General features: G+C 39.0%; 1 protein-coding gene across 1 annotated transcript in view; it reads right to left on the bottom strand.

The window, feature by feature from the left end:
• The window catches only part of LOC114065510 (hormonally up-regulated neu tumor-associated kinase-like), a 122,646-nt gene that overhangs the window by 55,974 nt on the left and 51,472 nt on the right, over nucleotides 1-15,200 (bottom strand). Inside the window, exons 5-9 of the mRNA XM_027899488.1 lie at nucleotides 12,543-12,598; nucleotides 11,260-11,398; nucleotides 7,916-8,043; nucleotides 5,935-6,070; nucleotides 4,704-4,881 (exon numbers count right to left, since the gene is read on the bottom strand). Coding sequence (XP_027755289.1) covers nucleotides 4,704-4,881; nucleotides 5,935-6,070; nucleotides 7,916-8,043; nucleotides 11,260-11,398; nucleotides 12,543-12,598 — 637 coding nt within the window. The remainder of the gene's footprint in view (nucleotides 1-4,703; nucleotides 4,882-5,934; nucleotides 6,071-7,915; nucleotides 8,044-11,259; nucleotides 11,399-12,542; nucleotides 12,599-15,200) is intronic.

Genomic DNA, 15,200 nt, shown 5'->3' with positions numbered 1-15,200 from the left:
TGGCTCAAATTTGAACATGGAAAGGATCTTGTGCTTTTTTTCAGAGTAAAGCTTTCAGCAGACTTCTCTAATTCCACACAGAAAAAAGAGAGGCACATCTGTTTGCATCCACCAAAACTGTTATTTGCATGTGCAAATGTTAACTTGTGTATACAAGGAGATGTTGCAAATACAATGACTCACCCTGGATTATCAAACGCAGGGATTTTGTACATGAAAAGTATTTTCCACAAACTTTTTTTTTTGAGTTGTAGATTAGAAGTCGTGCTGAAAATTTGTCCCCAGGAAATTGTATGTTTCTTGGTATTGTGTGAAAAATCATAGCATATTCAGCTGCCTGGAATGAGTTTAATGCAGTGGTTTGTGAAAACGCATTTGAATTCCAAATAATGTTTTGGGTTGATTTTGTTGGTGGAATTTTTTATTGCTCGTTATTCATAAGCATTGTTATGAATGCAATTACTTTTCCATTTGTGTTGATATCTGATATTTTTGGTTCTTTTTGGACAGAATATTCAGAAGAGCCAGATGCCAACTTTCTCTACAAATCACTGAGGGGAGAGGAGGTTTCTAATTTGCTCAAAAATACTGGAGTATTTTTTTACCATAAATTTGTTCCTTTATAAATATTAGCTCTCTGTAAATATATCTTTTCATACACAGACAGGAATACACAATAGTCTTTGTGGTCCTAGACAGAAATAGTGTAAATGGATGACGATTTGTTTTCAGGTTACTTCATTTTACTTGTGACTGTTAGTTGTTACTTATCCGTTTCCATAATTTAGATTTAAATTTGAACTCATTTATATGCAAATGCTAATATTTGTGCCTTAATTTTCTACACACGAGTTGTCTTGTTGAGCTCAGTGAAACTACCCACATCCTTAAAGCAGATGCATAGATTTGCAAGATCTGGAGAGCTGAAAGGAAATTATGTGATTTGAAGACGAATCACACACTGCTAGTAATAAATAGTAAATAGTTGGCTTTATACAGAATAGAGAGAACATCTATCTATGCATTTTGAAATATCCTTGGCATAATTTTTAATACAAATATCAAATGCCCATGCTGTTGTAATTAAGCTCCAGTAACATCAGGCTCTCAATAAGAAGAATAAAAAGCAGGAAATTTCCCCCTCACACTCAGTTAACAATCCTCAAGCTTCTTCCTCAGTTTCAACTCTGTGGCCGGGTGGTCAGGGAAGTGCATTATAGCCTGCCAAAGAGGTGGTTGAATTTGGCCTCTTTTAGACCAGAGCAGAGAGTCCTTCCCCCAAGATAATCCCCTGCCAGTTGTCTCCTCTGAGAGCTGTGCCAGAGCAGTGTGGGCTAGTCTCCAAGGGAGCTGGGGGTTGCTCTTGGCTCTGCCTCTGCCCAAAAATGTCATGCCACCCGTGTGGGGATCCGTCTTGGGATCCAAGAGATGCATTCTTCTCTTTCCCCTATATACTTTGCATACGCTTAGGGCTAAGTTTTGCCATTGTGCAAGTATGTGCATAAAGTAGCTTTAGCTGAAGAACAGGCCAGAGGATACTGGAGAAATAAGAGCACTGATTGAGTAAGAATGCCCAACTTGATTTCTTAGCGAGCCTTCCTCTCTTTCTCCCCTGTTTTTTACCAAAACCCAGCCTTGCTGGGCAATATGAATATTACTGAATGTTGGAGAAACTGGCAAACCACGGTAGCACTGATAGTCATGATTTAAAAGAGCTTCTGGAGAGATTGATTGTGCAAAAGGCTTGAATAAGAAATGATCAAGATGTGATCTTTATTAACTACAAGCATTTGCACAGTCTAAGCAAGGGAGAAACATTGATTTTCATAATAGACAAGAATATAAGAGAGTACAGAGACAAAAATAAGAAACAAATGATGGAGAGTGATTATCTGGGGCAAAAACTGAACTTACAACACTCTTTGATAACAGAATGATCTCTTAATTGTACTACTAGCAGGCTTTGTGTTTATTAGTTTAAAGGTAGCATTTACAAATGTTGTGCTGGCAAACACGAGGAAACAAACCTTTAATGACATGGAAAAAGATAGTATGGATTGTTCTGTTCTAATTTCCTGATTCCTATGTCTTAGGAACAGATGTTAGAAGGTATTATTTGTGGTAGAATCCACTCTGACAAATTTAGGCATCTAGGTTGTGCCTGTATTTCAAGTTCTCAGCAAAGATGACCCCATAAAAGTGAGTCATTTCCCTGTGAAACCATCAAAGGAAAGGTCTACCTGCAAATTTAAGAACTCCTCACACTGAACATGTGAAGATTTGCAGATCAGCATTGTTCTGTGGTGCAGAAGAAAGAACTACCCATCTGGGAGCTATGTGGAAAGGGACATAGGGAAGCTGTAGAAATGGGAAATTGTGGTATGACACAATTGGACAGATCCCCAGTTCACATGCTACACATGTCCTGCTAGGTTTAGTTCAGCAAGGGGAAGTACAAAGTCCTGAGAGAACAACCCCAAGCACCAGAATATGCTGGGGCCACTTGGCTGGAAATCAGTTTGGAGGTCCTGGTGAAAAGTAAGTTGACCATGAGCCAGCAATGTGCCCCTACTGCAGAGAAGGCTGGTGGTACCCTGGGCTGCATCAGGAGTGTTGCCAGCAGCTCTGCTCAGCATTGGTGAGGCCACACTAAGAGTACTGCATCCTAGATCCGGATTCCTCAGGACAAGAGAAAGATGGACATATAGGAGAGACTCCAGTGGGCCACAGAAAAGATTAAGCAACTGGAATGACTCTCCTATGAGGAAAGGCTGAGAGACTTTAATCTGAAGACTCAGAGATATCTCATCAGTTTATGCAAATGTCTGAAGAGAGGCTGGAAAGAGCAGGAACCAGGCTCTTTTCAGTGGTTGAAAGTGACAGGACCAGAGACAATGGGCAAAAACTGAAACACAAGAGGTTCCCTATTAACATCAAGAAATACTTTTTTACTGTGAGGGTGACCAAGCACTGTCATAGGTTTCCCAGGGTGGCTGAGGAGTGTTCATCCTTGGAGACAAAAGCTGTCTGGACAAGGTGCTGGGCATCTGTCTCTAGGTGGCCCTGCTTGAGGAGGAGGGTTGGGTCAGATGACCTCCAGAGATCCCTGCCAACCTCAGACACTCTGTGATCTCCTGATGCTGTGAAAGTCACCACTGTTTTGAGCTGAGAGCTGGTCAGGTTATTTTGGGTCAGTACTGGTTTGGATTTAAACCTTTGACTGGAAAATGTCAACACAGAGGAAGAAAATGTCTGTCATTCCTTTGTTAAACTTCCCCTCTTTTGCACCCCACCTGGAAAATATATTTACTAGGACTTCACAACAATAATCAATAATTATAATAATTAATATCTTACAATCAGAGCTATTTTTAGTGCCTCTGCTTGAATTCAGCTTGACTCTGCCTTAAGAGGGTATTTTGGATGCCAGGAGTGGCAAGAAGTAACACAGACTCCTAATCAGCTTGCAACTTTATCTGCAAGATCACTTCCCTCTTCCAGCCGGTTAGGATGCTGAAAGAGGTCACACAGGACATGAAACACTGCCACTTGCCTGGAAGGCTAGATCTCTGCTGGCTGTAAATCAGCTTGATATCCAGAGGTATAAGAAAGCTAGTCAATAGCCTTCACAATATGGGTCTTTTTGAGTCACTTATGATTTAGCAGATCCTACTTAAAATTGTAACATGAAAAAATTCACATATGTGAAGAAAAGCCTCCTCTCCCTAACCATGCACACACACTCCCCAACTCATATTTTTGAATTATGGTTCTGTCTGCAGACACTGCACAGACTGTTGCGACCTCGGGGCTGTGTGCTGCGATTGAGATCTGGATCTGCTCAAGCTCATCTGAATAATTTCTAGAGGAGTCAACTGGACCTTCTCAAAATACAGCTTCTCCAGGGCAAAGGCTTTGAATGGGAGGCTAATCTCTGATGTGTGTTGTTTTGTTGCTGAAGCTTTTGCCATTGCACTTCTGTGTTAGAAGCTGGAATTTGGCTTCCTGTCTGCCCAGTTTCTGCCTGAAGCAAAATTTTTATGGCTGAGCTGTGAACTCCTTAGTGGAGATGGTTGTAAAAGAAAAGCTTACAGCCTTTTTGACTAATTGTGGCCTTACCAGTGATTACCAAATTTTTTTTAACTTATTTTTAAAATTTTTTTCATCTCTGATCTCATTCCATGTTCCTGAGTGAGTTGGAGCTGGGATGTGAGTATAACATACAGTGGTAAAAATACAAAAAAAAAAAAAGAAAAGATGCTGGGAAAAGATTTTACAGTTTGAACAGTTTCCCACTCCCCAGACTTTGGATTAGGTCCTCACAGACCAGTTAGAAAGGGAAGGGATGGCAAGGTCACTGAGATGCTAATGATCCTTTTCCCAATGGAGAAATAATCTTATATGTAAGGCAAAATAATTCTCAATCCTGTTATAACCAGCAGCTCATTTTTTAAATTCATTAGTCTTAAAAAAGTATACATTTATCTCTGGTAATAAAAAAAATTCTCATAAATTAATCACTTCTAAGAATGCCAGAGTGTAGTTTTCATGAGACTGCACTCAAATCTGCAATTTCACAACTATTTTTGATGACTTTTTCCCCATTCCATGGACAACTACCCTTTCCACATGTGCTATGTGGCTATTGTTCCTCATAAAAATCAAGGGAGGACTTTATGCCTGTCATGACCGTTATATCTTACCTGGGCCTTTTCGTGGTCTTTCTGATACCTGAGCAGTTTCTTCAGGAATAAGCAATAAGAAGCCATGGCAGGAGAGGGTCTGTTATTTATTAAAATGTTGATAACTTCTGAAAGACCGAATTCCATAAATTTAATCATGTAGTTTAAAACAACAGAGTTCAGGTCACTGGGGCAAAGTCTGAAAAATTAGAAAAAAGTATTTAAATACAAAGGATGCATCCAGGTACAATGTCAGTATTTACAGTAAGTGGACAACACACTTCTTGTGATGTATCTGGAGTAAGCTAAGTTGATTGCACAGGCAAATTATGGTGCACAGTTGTGCAATGATCCTCTTGTCTGGCTATGCTAATTTCACTTCTGGGCTGAGGCTCTGTTACTGCATCATTAAATGTTCTATTGTTGATTTAATTGATTACTCTGAAAGGATACCCACCAGGATTAAGCCTGAAAAGTTTTCTCATTTTAATGAAGTGTGTGTATTTCAGTTCTCAGTACAGTAGCTCGAAATGGATTAACAGAGAGAAATAGTATGTGTGCATGTACATAAGAAGACATGAAGAGTGCTAAAGACAAGAAAATCTTGAAGGATAAAAAAAAGAACTGAAGAAAGTACAGTGGGATTTTAAGTTTTACATAAATCAGATTGTGAAATAAAAGATGTTTTGTTACAATGATAATTGTTTTACTCACAGGCTTCTTTAAGTTGTGAAGTCTAATAAAGGCAATGTAGAAATATGTCAGTCTTGGATTCTGAGACTCCAAATCTTAAAACCGTAAAACCATAAAGTGCCTTACTAAGAAAAATTGTAAACTACGTAAAGCCAGTTACAAAGATGGATGAGAATAAAAATTATTAGAATAACAGGAACTTCAGCGTAGTATAAAAATGTTGTTCCCTCAGGTGGGCATGTGAGACCTAGTTTTGTAGGAAAAGATCAGAAGCACACTGTCTAGAAATTAGTGGTAGCTGTGAGGCATGTTGAGAAAAAAAATTACTGTGACAATGGATATAAGCAGTTCTGTAAGAATGTTTCCTCTTACACAAAATTTATCCATGGCTAGAAAAGTTGATGTGATGTTTTCTGAAACAAAATTCTGTCATTTTGGAACAGCCCATAGTAGATAACAAAAATCTCCTAAAACAAACAAACAAATCTTAAACACACTTTCCTCTCAAATCTCCAATCCTGAAATCCCAAGGTAGAAGATAAATATCAAAAATGGTTACTTGTTCTCGTAGGGAGCAGTATTCAGTATTTTTCTGGTGAAACCTTCATTCAACCATTTGTCTTTTATTGCTTCTTTGACTCCAGGCCTCTTAGCAGGGTCAGGCTCAAGTAAGGACTGCATGAAGTGTACAGCTCCTGTGCAATATTATGATGCAATGGTTTGTTTACTAGTAATAGTTTATTATTGGAGAAGTGCATATTTTTTCTGTTTCAGAAATGTAACACTTGCCCTGCTTTTCCACATTGTAAGAGCTTCAGATAAAATTCAGTCTCTGGGGCTTTACTCTCAGTCTGCCATGGTCCCACATAGTGACTCTGTCCCCCCAAAGTCATCTGAACAGGGTGGGCAGCAGGAGCCAAACCATACCAGGATGCATGCTAGGGACCTATGGATGCTGCTGTAGATAGAGTACTGGACCTCACTTCCTAATTTTCTTGATTCACCCCAGTGAATGCAGCCTATGGCATATACAGCAATTTCAGTATTGTGCTCACTCATGATGAAGGTTTTAGGAAGGGGCATTTCAGTGCCAGCTGAAGTTATTTAACCCAGGAGTTCTTTTCCTCACACAAAGATGTCAATTGCGTTGATAAAAGTCTCCATAACGAGGGAAGGAGATAGACCCCTGTGCTCAGCTCATGTGCTGTGCTTTGGCTTCTTGGAGTTGGGACAGAGAAAGCTCAAACATTCCCATATGTCAATCACTCAGCTCCAACACTGCATAAAGTCCCTCTCTTTCTTTTCTTCTTGGGAAAACTTTACTGAATTCTTCTATATTCCCTGGGGATGTTTTGAAATGAACAAAACGGCAAGTGAGCATTAAACTTGGAACATACTGCTCCTTTCACTTGTAATTTCCATCGGAAGAGCTTAGATCTAAAGTAGGCAAAGCTAATTTACTACTGCTCTCTCACTAAATTCCCAGTGGGCAAGAGAACAATGGAGTTATCCAAAATCTTCCACCAACTGTGCAGGCTTTGTAGAAAATCAGAGATAATGCATTTATTAGTAGAAGCTATAACAATAACATAAATAAGAAAAATTAGAAATATAATAGTTGCAGCTATGGAGGGATTGTACAAGAATGAAGCTGCTATCCGGCAACTGATCTCCTGAGAAAGAGAAACGAGAGACTAATGTACAAACATTCTTGACAGCTATGGTAGATATCCTCATACCATTTTCTAGGGAAGAGAAAGAAATTGAATCATCACATTATCTAAATATTGTACTCCAGACTAGATCCAGCTAGCTTAGTCTGGAACTGTCCGCTGCTCCCCAGTGCTTGGCTGCAGGCTGAGCCACTGAAGCTAATCTTGGTTCCTAGGCTCATTCTTGCCTAATGTAGCAAAATGCTGTTCAAAATGCTGGGGAGATCTGAACTCTTGCTGGTAGATAGCTGTGCTAAACAGGCCTCATTCTGCTCTCCTTTCTGACTTGGTCAGTGAAGCTGTACGATAACAGCTGTGAGAAGGTGCCTAAGCTTGTGATGGTTGACAGAGGACATGCTAGCCCAGGTGGAGAGAAAATAAGGATTAGAGCCAGAGGTGTATAAGAATCACTGTAAGCAACGGAATTTTGAACTTTGAGGAAATAGATTTTGGACTGCTGACTGAGAGTGCATACACACCAACATGACTTCTAGGGTTTAGAGCCATGGTTTGCAATTCAGGCTAAAACTTTTGAGAACTGTCCCAGTTGTCCTAAAAGACTCCATTGACTGTACCTCATTAGAGATGGTCAGTAAAATTCATTGGGAAATGTTGTATTTCAGTTCTTTCTCATGAAAAATATGAACAGACTCTTCACAAAAATAGCCCTCCCATTTCTCTAATAATCTCAGTCTCATGGGCTCTGTCAGTAGCCAAAAGATAAGGTCTTCAGGAAAAAAATATTTAAAGTTTTGATAACTTATTTCTTATTGTAGGGGTTAGAACTTTTTTACATCGGTATTCTTTATAAAAATTAAAGTGCTTTACCAGGGGAGATATCTGACGGAATAGGGCTGATTTCTCCAATTAACATCTTTTGATGTAGTTGCTTGATATTAAAAGGTTCCACAGTGAAGGGTAATGTGCCAGTTAGCATAGCAAACATGCTTACTCCTCTGTCAAAGAAAAAGACAAACATCAGAGCTCCATACAATGCTAAAAAATATTTATTAAAAAATCCCACACAGTTATGAGTCAGTTTTCAGAGATTTGCCTTCAGCATCAAGAATGAGGTTACAAATTACCTCTAAGCAGCAATTTGTACTGAATACACATCTTACGCCTTTTTTCTTTGTGTAAATGCCATTTTATCTAGAAAAGAATGTTGTGGGAACTACATATAAAATAGAGCGTACAGTGAGTGACTGGAAAGCCTGCAGTGTTGAAAGTGGAAACCTGCTGTTTATTTTAAAAATAAGCTAATTGGAGTGACAGTGTAATGTACCCAGCCCATCAGAATAAAGCATTTTGGTTTGGAGGCTGAGTGACAACACAGAACTGGGACTGATGCAATAGATCTTGTTCCAAATAGTAATTCAGTTCTTCTTGCTTTGCTCAGATTGCTAAATTAGGTGTGACTTATGCCTAGAAGGCATTCGTGTGGTAACAGCTTGCTGTTGGCTAAAGACTTAAAGTTTTAACTCTTGCGAAAGATTAACAGTCTGCTAGCAGCAATCAGCAAACTTTGTGAAGGTTTGCCATTCAGTTTGGAGAAGTACCAACATTTGGAAAACTTGCTTAGCTGTCCTGAGTTTGCAAAGAGGGAGGTTTCCTTGAACACTCTCCATGGTACTTCCTTTCTCCAGCTGAACCACACCGCCACAACAGCACTGTTCTTCATCATAGAATGAATCATAGAATGGCCTGGTTTGGAAGGGACCTTCAAGATTACCTAGTTCCAACCCCTCTGCTGTGGGCAGGGACACCTTTCACTAATCCAGGTTGCTCAGCGTTCCTTTCAACCAGCCTTTACCACTTCTCTACAGAACTCAGCAGAGATAGTCATTGTAGGAATTCAGGTAATTCTAATTTAATTGACTTGGTTGGCACATTAGTGGAGATGATGATGGTGTTATCTGTAAGACAAATCTGGGGTGCGCTCAACTACAGTCTTCTATTAATGTTTTCAAACAGTTGAAAAACTATGCCTTTTTGGTTCCTATTGAAATTACTCCTTGTCAGTCCTGCTGCATAAAGTCAGTATTTCTGTACTGCACTGAAATATTTTGATTCTAGAGTCCAGTCAATCTGTAATCCTCTACTTATTTTATGACAACTGAAGTAACTTATCTTTCTAATTAATCTGTTAGTCCATCAAAATTCCCTTTCCCACTATGATAATGTGAACATGTCTTATTTAAATTGTAAATGTATTTTATGCCTGAGGTGCAGAATCTGTCTGCGTTACACACCAAGGGCCATACATAAGTTTTATATAGCCCTCAAACTGTTATATGCTGTTTATTAACAGAGTGAGCTCAGTAGACAGTTCTAGGGTTACTGCTTTGCCCTTATTCAGATATCTGAAATGTGAAATCAGTATTATCCTATTCAAGTGCTGGCAGCATCCTCTAGACCTGATTAATCTGTGTTATGCCTAAATACATTCAGAGTAGCACTCTTGAAAACCAGACTTATACAGAAGTAATTTGATAGCATGTATCCCTTCATCCTTTGTGTACCATTCACATCCAGTAAATTTAGAAGAAGCTGAGGTATAAGAATCATGGTTAAATCAAAACCCTAATATATGGTATGTCTGTCAGAAGCAGGTCTTGAGAGGAATAATGTATGTCATATATCCATATGTATATAAATCCTTTTTCTCTTCTGAACATACAGGAAAACTAAGCTTCTGTTTTAGGCACCTGAATCAGATGCCTACATGCAGTTATCAGCAACCCTGCAGAGCAAACTAAAACACTTTGTCCTTTGTGAACACCCAGTTTGTTAAAAACTGCTGAGAACTCCTCAAGGAGACTGTATTCTTGCAGCTGGACAGGCAAGTGTGACATTCCAGTGCAGAGCAGCTCTGTACATCCAGGCATTCCTTTCCTTTTGGCACATGTCCTGAATGAAGTGGTTTAAATGAAACACAGCATTGTGTGCTGAACAGAATCACAGAATGGTGGAATTATGTTATAATTGCAAATAGGTGGGAGGAATCTGGATGAAGGTGCATTTTATCAGCCACTGATTTTTTTATCCTTAATGCTCTAGGCACAAATTTGGTTTAGTTTATATTACACATGCTCAGCTTCTATGCCCTGTATCCTACTTGCTAGAAATGGGCTTAACAATGTATCCTAGGTGGAACACTCAGACCTGGGCATGCAGTTACTATCAAAACAGCTGAGAAGAAGTTGATACTCTGGCATATATACATATATATATATATATATATACACACACACACACACATATCGGTAAATATGAACTGCCTTTGGACAAATGATCGCATGGACATGGAGAGTTGGCCCATAAAGATCAGAGGATACAAAAATCAACCTAATATACTATAATTTTGCCACCTCCATCTAGAAAAAAAATGTAAAACCCCCCATAACTTGGCTGCTAGAGCTGCAAACTGCAAATGCATTTGAAAGGTCTGAGATGATAGTTTATGTGAAAACTTACTCTTCTTATGGCACTTTCTGTATTCTTGCTTGTTATAGGAGACATATTCTGCAGATTTAATAAAAAAAGTAAATGAATTCCATTCAGGTTTATATCATCTACCAAGGAAATAATTCTACCTTTTTATCACAATTTGGTACAAAGGGCCTAGCCAAGGTATGGATGAAGGTCTCATAGCCCTACTATAGCCACATCCTAGGTTTGTGTGTCCCTGAGACTCAAATTTTCCCTATAGATTTCTTCTTTTGGCAAAATATGCCTTAGACAGAAAATGCCCCCTTGTCAGCCCAGGACTTTCAAGGTTTCTGATTTTGTCAGAAATTACTCTGCTACCAGCTGAAACTTTGTGCCAGAAGGACAGGGGGGTGGTAGGGTTCCTCGGAGGGGCTTGGTACATACAAGTTCTTTCTCTGGCTTTTTAGTACAAGTTCCTATATGCAGACATCTGACCTTCTGCTGACTTCTCTTGACACAGAATTCCTCCAGAATACCATGTGTATTGGTAATTCGTTTTTTTTGCCAGTGTTTTAAAATGGAGGCACATTTCAAGATGCTCAAGTGTTTTTTTTTCTGATGTATCTTTGTTTTGCCGTTGATGCCCCAAAGCTGAGAGCCACGAACCCATTTATATCAGTCTTGCCTAAACAACTCAGTGCTGAGAGTGTTTCGATAAGTGCATTTTTAGATCTACTTACATGGACCAGACATCCACCTTTGGACCGTATTTCCTATGAGCAAGCAGTTCTGGCGCAGCATAAGCTGGGCTTCCACACTGAGTACGTAACAGCTCCTGGGAGAGACCATCGAACCTTGCAGCATTGCTCAGCCCAAAATCTGACAGTCACAAAACCAAAGGCAAAGAAGTTTTAGTCTCTTCTCAAATTACTGTCACTTTACCAATTATCTGAAGACAGGAGAAAGACAAAACCAGCAGCTAAGCTGTAACATCTATTGATGCCTTAGCTGTAGTTGCCAATTTTGGTTTGAATAAATGTGCCGTGAATTAGCAGAGGAATTACAGTGAAGTTACAGAGCCACTGATCCGGTTTGGTTGATTTTGGTTTAACTGTTTCAGTTTACCTCTGCTGACTACATGCTAGTACACAGCTACACAGTCGCATTAGCAAGGCTTAATGAGCCACGGCATTCAGCTCAGCTGGGTGTGCTTTAGCTCGCGGTAAATGAGGGGCAAAATGTGCTAATTTAAGCCTTTTTCTCTGTATATGTGCATGTGTGCAAGGGGGAGGGAAGAGAAAGGTGTGATTGTAAGGGACTGGCTGGCTATAAAACAGGGGTGAAGAGTTGGTGCCCTTTTTTGTCAGAGGTGCTAAGCTTTTAAAAGTTTAGGAAACACTGGGTTAAACATGTGGCTTCTCTAAGAGTTAACATCCCTTGTGGAGATTTTTCTGTGGTGTTTCCATAGAATAAAATTAGTTGTTTCTCTGAACTGTGTTAACTGCTTGGTGCAAATTCTCTTATTTTTATCAATGTTTACTTCACAACTCTAGCAAGATTTCTGTTGGTGACCAAAAAAAAGTGGGTTTTTTTCTTTTTTTAACACATACCAAATGATGAGGTCTGTAGCTGAAGTAATGACTCAACAGAAACTAATGTGTTCATACCTGCATTTCAACCCAGAAGATTTATTTCTTTGTCTACAAATCACTTCTGCTAGGAACAGCTTTCTACACATAAAAGCTGTAATTGTTTCTTGATTCTCCAGAAATACACAAGGGAAAACAATAGGCAAAATTGTTTTCCTTGTTCTCTTAAAAATATGTTTCAGTTAATGCTCAGATAAACAAGCTGTTAAGCTATACTTCATAACTTGTATTTATTCTAAAAGCTCAAATATGTCTTTTGAATAATCACAAGCTCACTCAAAAAACATGCTGTTTGAATAGTAGCCAAGCTGTCACAGAACGACACACACACACACAAAAGCAGAAAACAAGCTTCACTGATAGTGTGCACCTACCAATGATTTTGATGTTGTTGTTCTCATCAAGAAGAAAATTTTCAATCTTTAGGTCCCTGAGAAGAAGACAGAAAGCAAATTTTAAGATGCCTGATGTCCTAGCTAACCATTTGCAGATAGTTTTTAGCAAAGTTAAATTGAAATAATAACAATAGTTCTGCACAGCTCAGCCTGCAATTGTAACAAGATCCTTATTCCTTCCTGAAGTTTTCAGTTGGGAAAATGGAAACTTTCTGTTCAGGGAGTATTTTATGAGTATACATTTTAAAAAGACTGTTAATTTTAGGAATTACCTGTTCTGCTGATTTTTACCTTTTTTTTTTTTTTTTTTTTTTTTTTTTTTTTTTTTTTTTTTTTTTTTTTTTTTTTTTAAATGAACTGCATTTATTTCTTATTTTGAATAAAAAAATTTGCACTTTTTGGATTGAAATTTTTTTGGGCTTTGTTTGTAGTACTGAGGAATGCTGAATATTTCTGATTTCTTTGTGAGTAAATTGTGCCTGGGAAATATGAAGGATGAGAAGGGAACTAGAAAGTGAGGTTTGCCTGGCTTGCAGAAGAGGGGAGGTGTACCAAAGCTGGTTTGGAAACAGATACCCTGAAAGTGGAGTCATCTCTGCAGTGATGTTTAAGTAAACAGGGTCAACCAGCATCAACCATCCCCTCCCAGAAGGACATAATTCAGAGATGTAAGAAAAACTCTGTTAGCTGGCTCAGGTACTTTTCTTGTTTATTGTGGGAATACTTATATATTTATAAATTAAAACCCAAAGCCAGAATATTGTTCCACTCCGGAGAGTGCCTGAAATGGCAGCTGAAATCTTTTGCATCATGGAGGAATCCTCACTCAGTGTAATTTGGGTGTTGGGAGCCAGTCCAAGAGCCTGCAATGCTTTCCTGACTCCCATCAAAGCCTCTCGCATGCCACTTCTAGGGGAGCTGGGGGGATAAAAAAAGTTTCAGAAGCAGCTTCAGGATGTGGATTTCCCTCACACCTGCTCTGAAGTTGTGAAGTGCTTTTGTGAGCCCAAAGACCTCAGAAAGCACAGGAGGACAAAACAGAAGGGGGAACAGGGAGTAAGGGCTGGGTGGATTGGTGCTGCATGAGCAGCACTGCACTGCTGCAGGGTATGAAGTCTGGAGATGCACCTGGTGGTCATAATGGGCATTTTCATGGGAGCTTCCTTTTATCTCCGTGGCTCTGGATGGGACAGCACTGCACTCAAAACCGTCTGCTGCCTTAGGCTGAGAGTGGGATGGGGATAGTTTTAATGATATCTTTCTAATAGGTTTCAATTCGAATAGCATGTTTACCGGAGCAGCAAACAAACCAGTGCCCAAAAGCTGGGAGGTAGATTTAAGATAACTTTGTTCATAGTCTCCAGGTGTTATAACCCCGTGCACTCTGTGGTTTAAAACTAGCTATGTTTCAGGCCACTGCAAATCTGACATTTCTATCAGATTTTTCACTCCACAGTGCACTCTGATGACTTTTACTACACTACAATTAAATAATGTTACATTGGATTGTTACGATTGCTGTTCTATAGGCTGAGCTGACTGCTCACACAGTTAATAAAAATGTATGCTTTCTTGCCTGAAAAAACTGATAATGGCTACTATGAAAGTTTACATAGTGTCAGAAGTTATTTTGCATCAAAGATACATCTTGTTCTTTTTTTTTGTTTTGTTTGTTTGTTTTTTCCCCCCCAAGGAATATTTCCAAGAAATGTTGTAAGTTTAAGCAACATCATGATTTTTTATTTTCTCTTTTCCATGGGGACTTCAGAGAGAGAGCCTAGAGGGCAATTTGTGATGTTTCTCCTGGTCTTTAGTCCAATAGGGATTCAAAGGGATATATGACATTTTTATACAGGAGAGTGGAAAAGAGCCAGGAAAAATTAGGAACTGTACATACAAGCAAGTAAATGTCACCTGGCAAGCACCAGATTTAGGAGTTGGTAGCTGATTGTTTGCATGCACTAGCCCAACCCTGTTGCAAGACAATGTGATTTAGCTTACTCATCTTTATTTGAGGTTTTTAACATCAGAAGCATTACCTCACCACTTGGCCATGTCCAAAGCAGGCATGGGGATAGTAAGCAGACCTCAGATGATGAGTGTTAGCTTGTTGAGCTGTTGAACCAGATCTAGTGCCTGAGCCTTCTTATATCTAGCACACTGAAGTGTTGTGTGCTGGGACAACTGGCAAGCAAGTCAATACTCTGTCTTCTGCATCATTTTTGCAACTATGACATAAAATCAACTGTAATCTTGCATTGACAAGAAATGTTACTACCTGTTCTGTGAAATGTAGACTCAATTTAAGCTGTAAGGATTTGTTGGATCACTGCTGATATTAATGCTAAATTGGAAAAGTAAATCTCAAAAAACAAAATAGCTGTCTGAACATAGTGTAGAATTTATGTTGAGAGGTATCAATTTGGACTAAAAATAGTCACAAATTTGGCCAGTTTTTCATCAAGTATATTATTAAGACAGTAGAAAATATTGTTTTTCTGAAGTATATCCAGGGTTAAAAATCAGGAATGCCCATAAGACATTTTTGAGCAAAAGTACACTAAATTAGCAAATTCCTAAGAGATGAGCTTGGGAATGTGACCAGTCACCTCCATTTTAGTAAAATAAAGGGACCCC

This window comes from Empidonax traillii, unplaced genomic scaffold (assembly GCF_003031625.1).
Source record: "Empidonax traillii isolate 1590-97213 ecotype Southwest subspecies unplaced genomic scaffold, ASM303162v1 scaffold671:size839176, whole genome shotgun sequence".
NCBI classification, from domain to species: Eukaryota; Metazoa; Chordata; class Aves; order Passeriformes; family Tyrannidae; genus Empidonax; species Empidonax traillii.
This window is presented reverse-complemented; position numbering and strand designations above follow the sequence as displayed.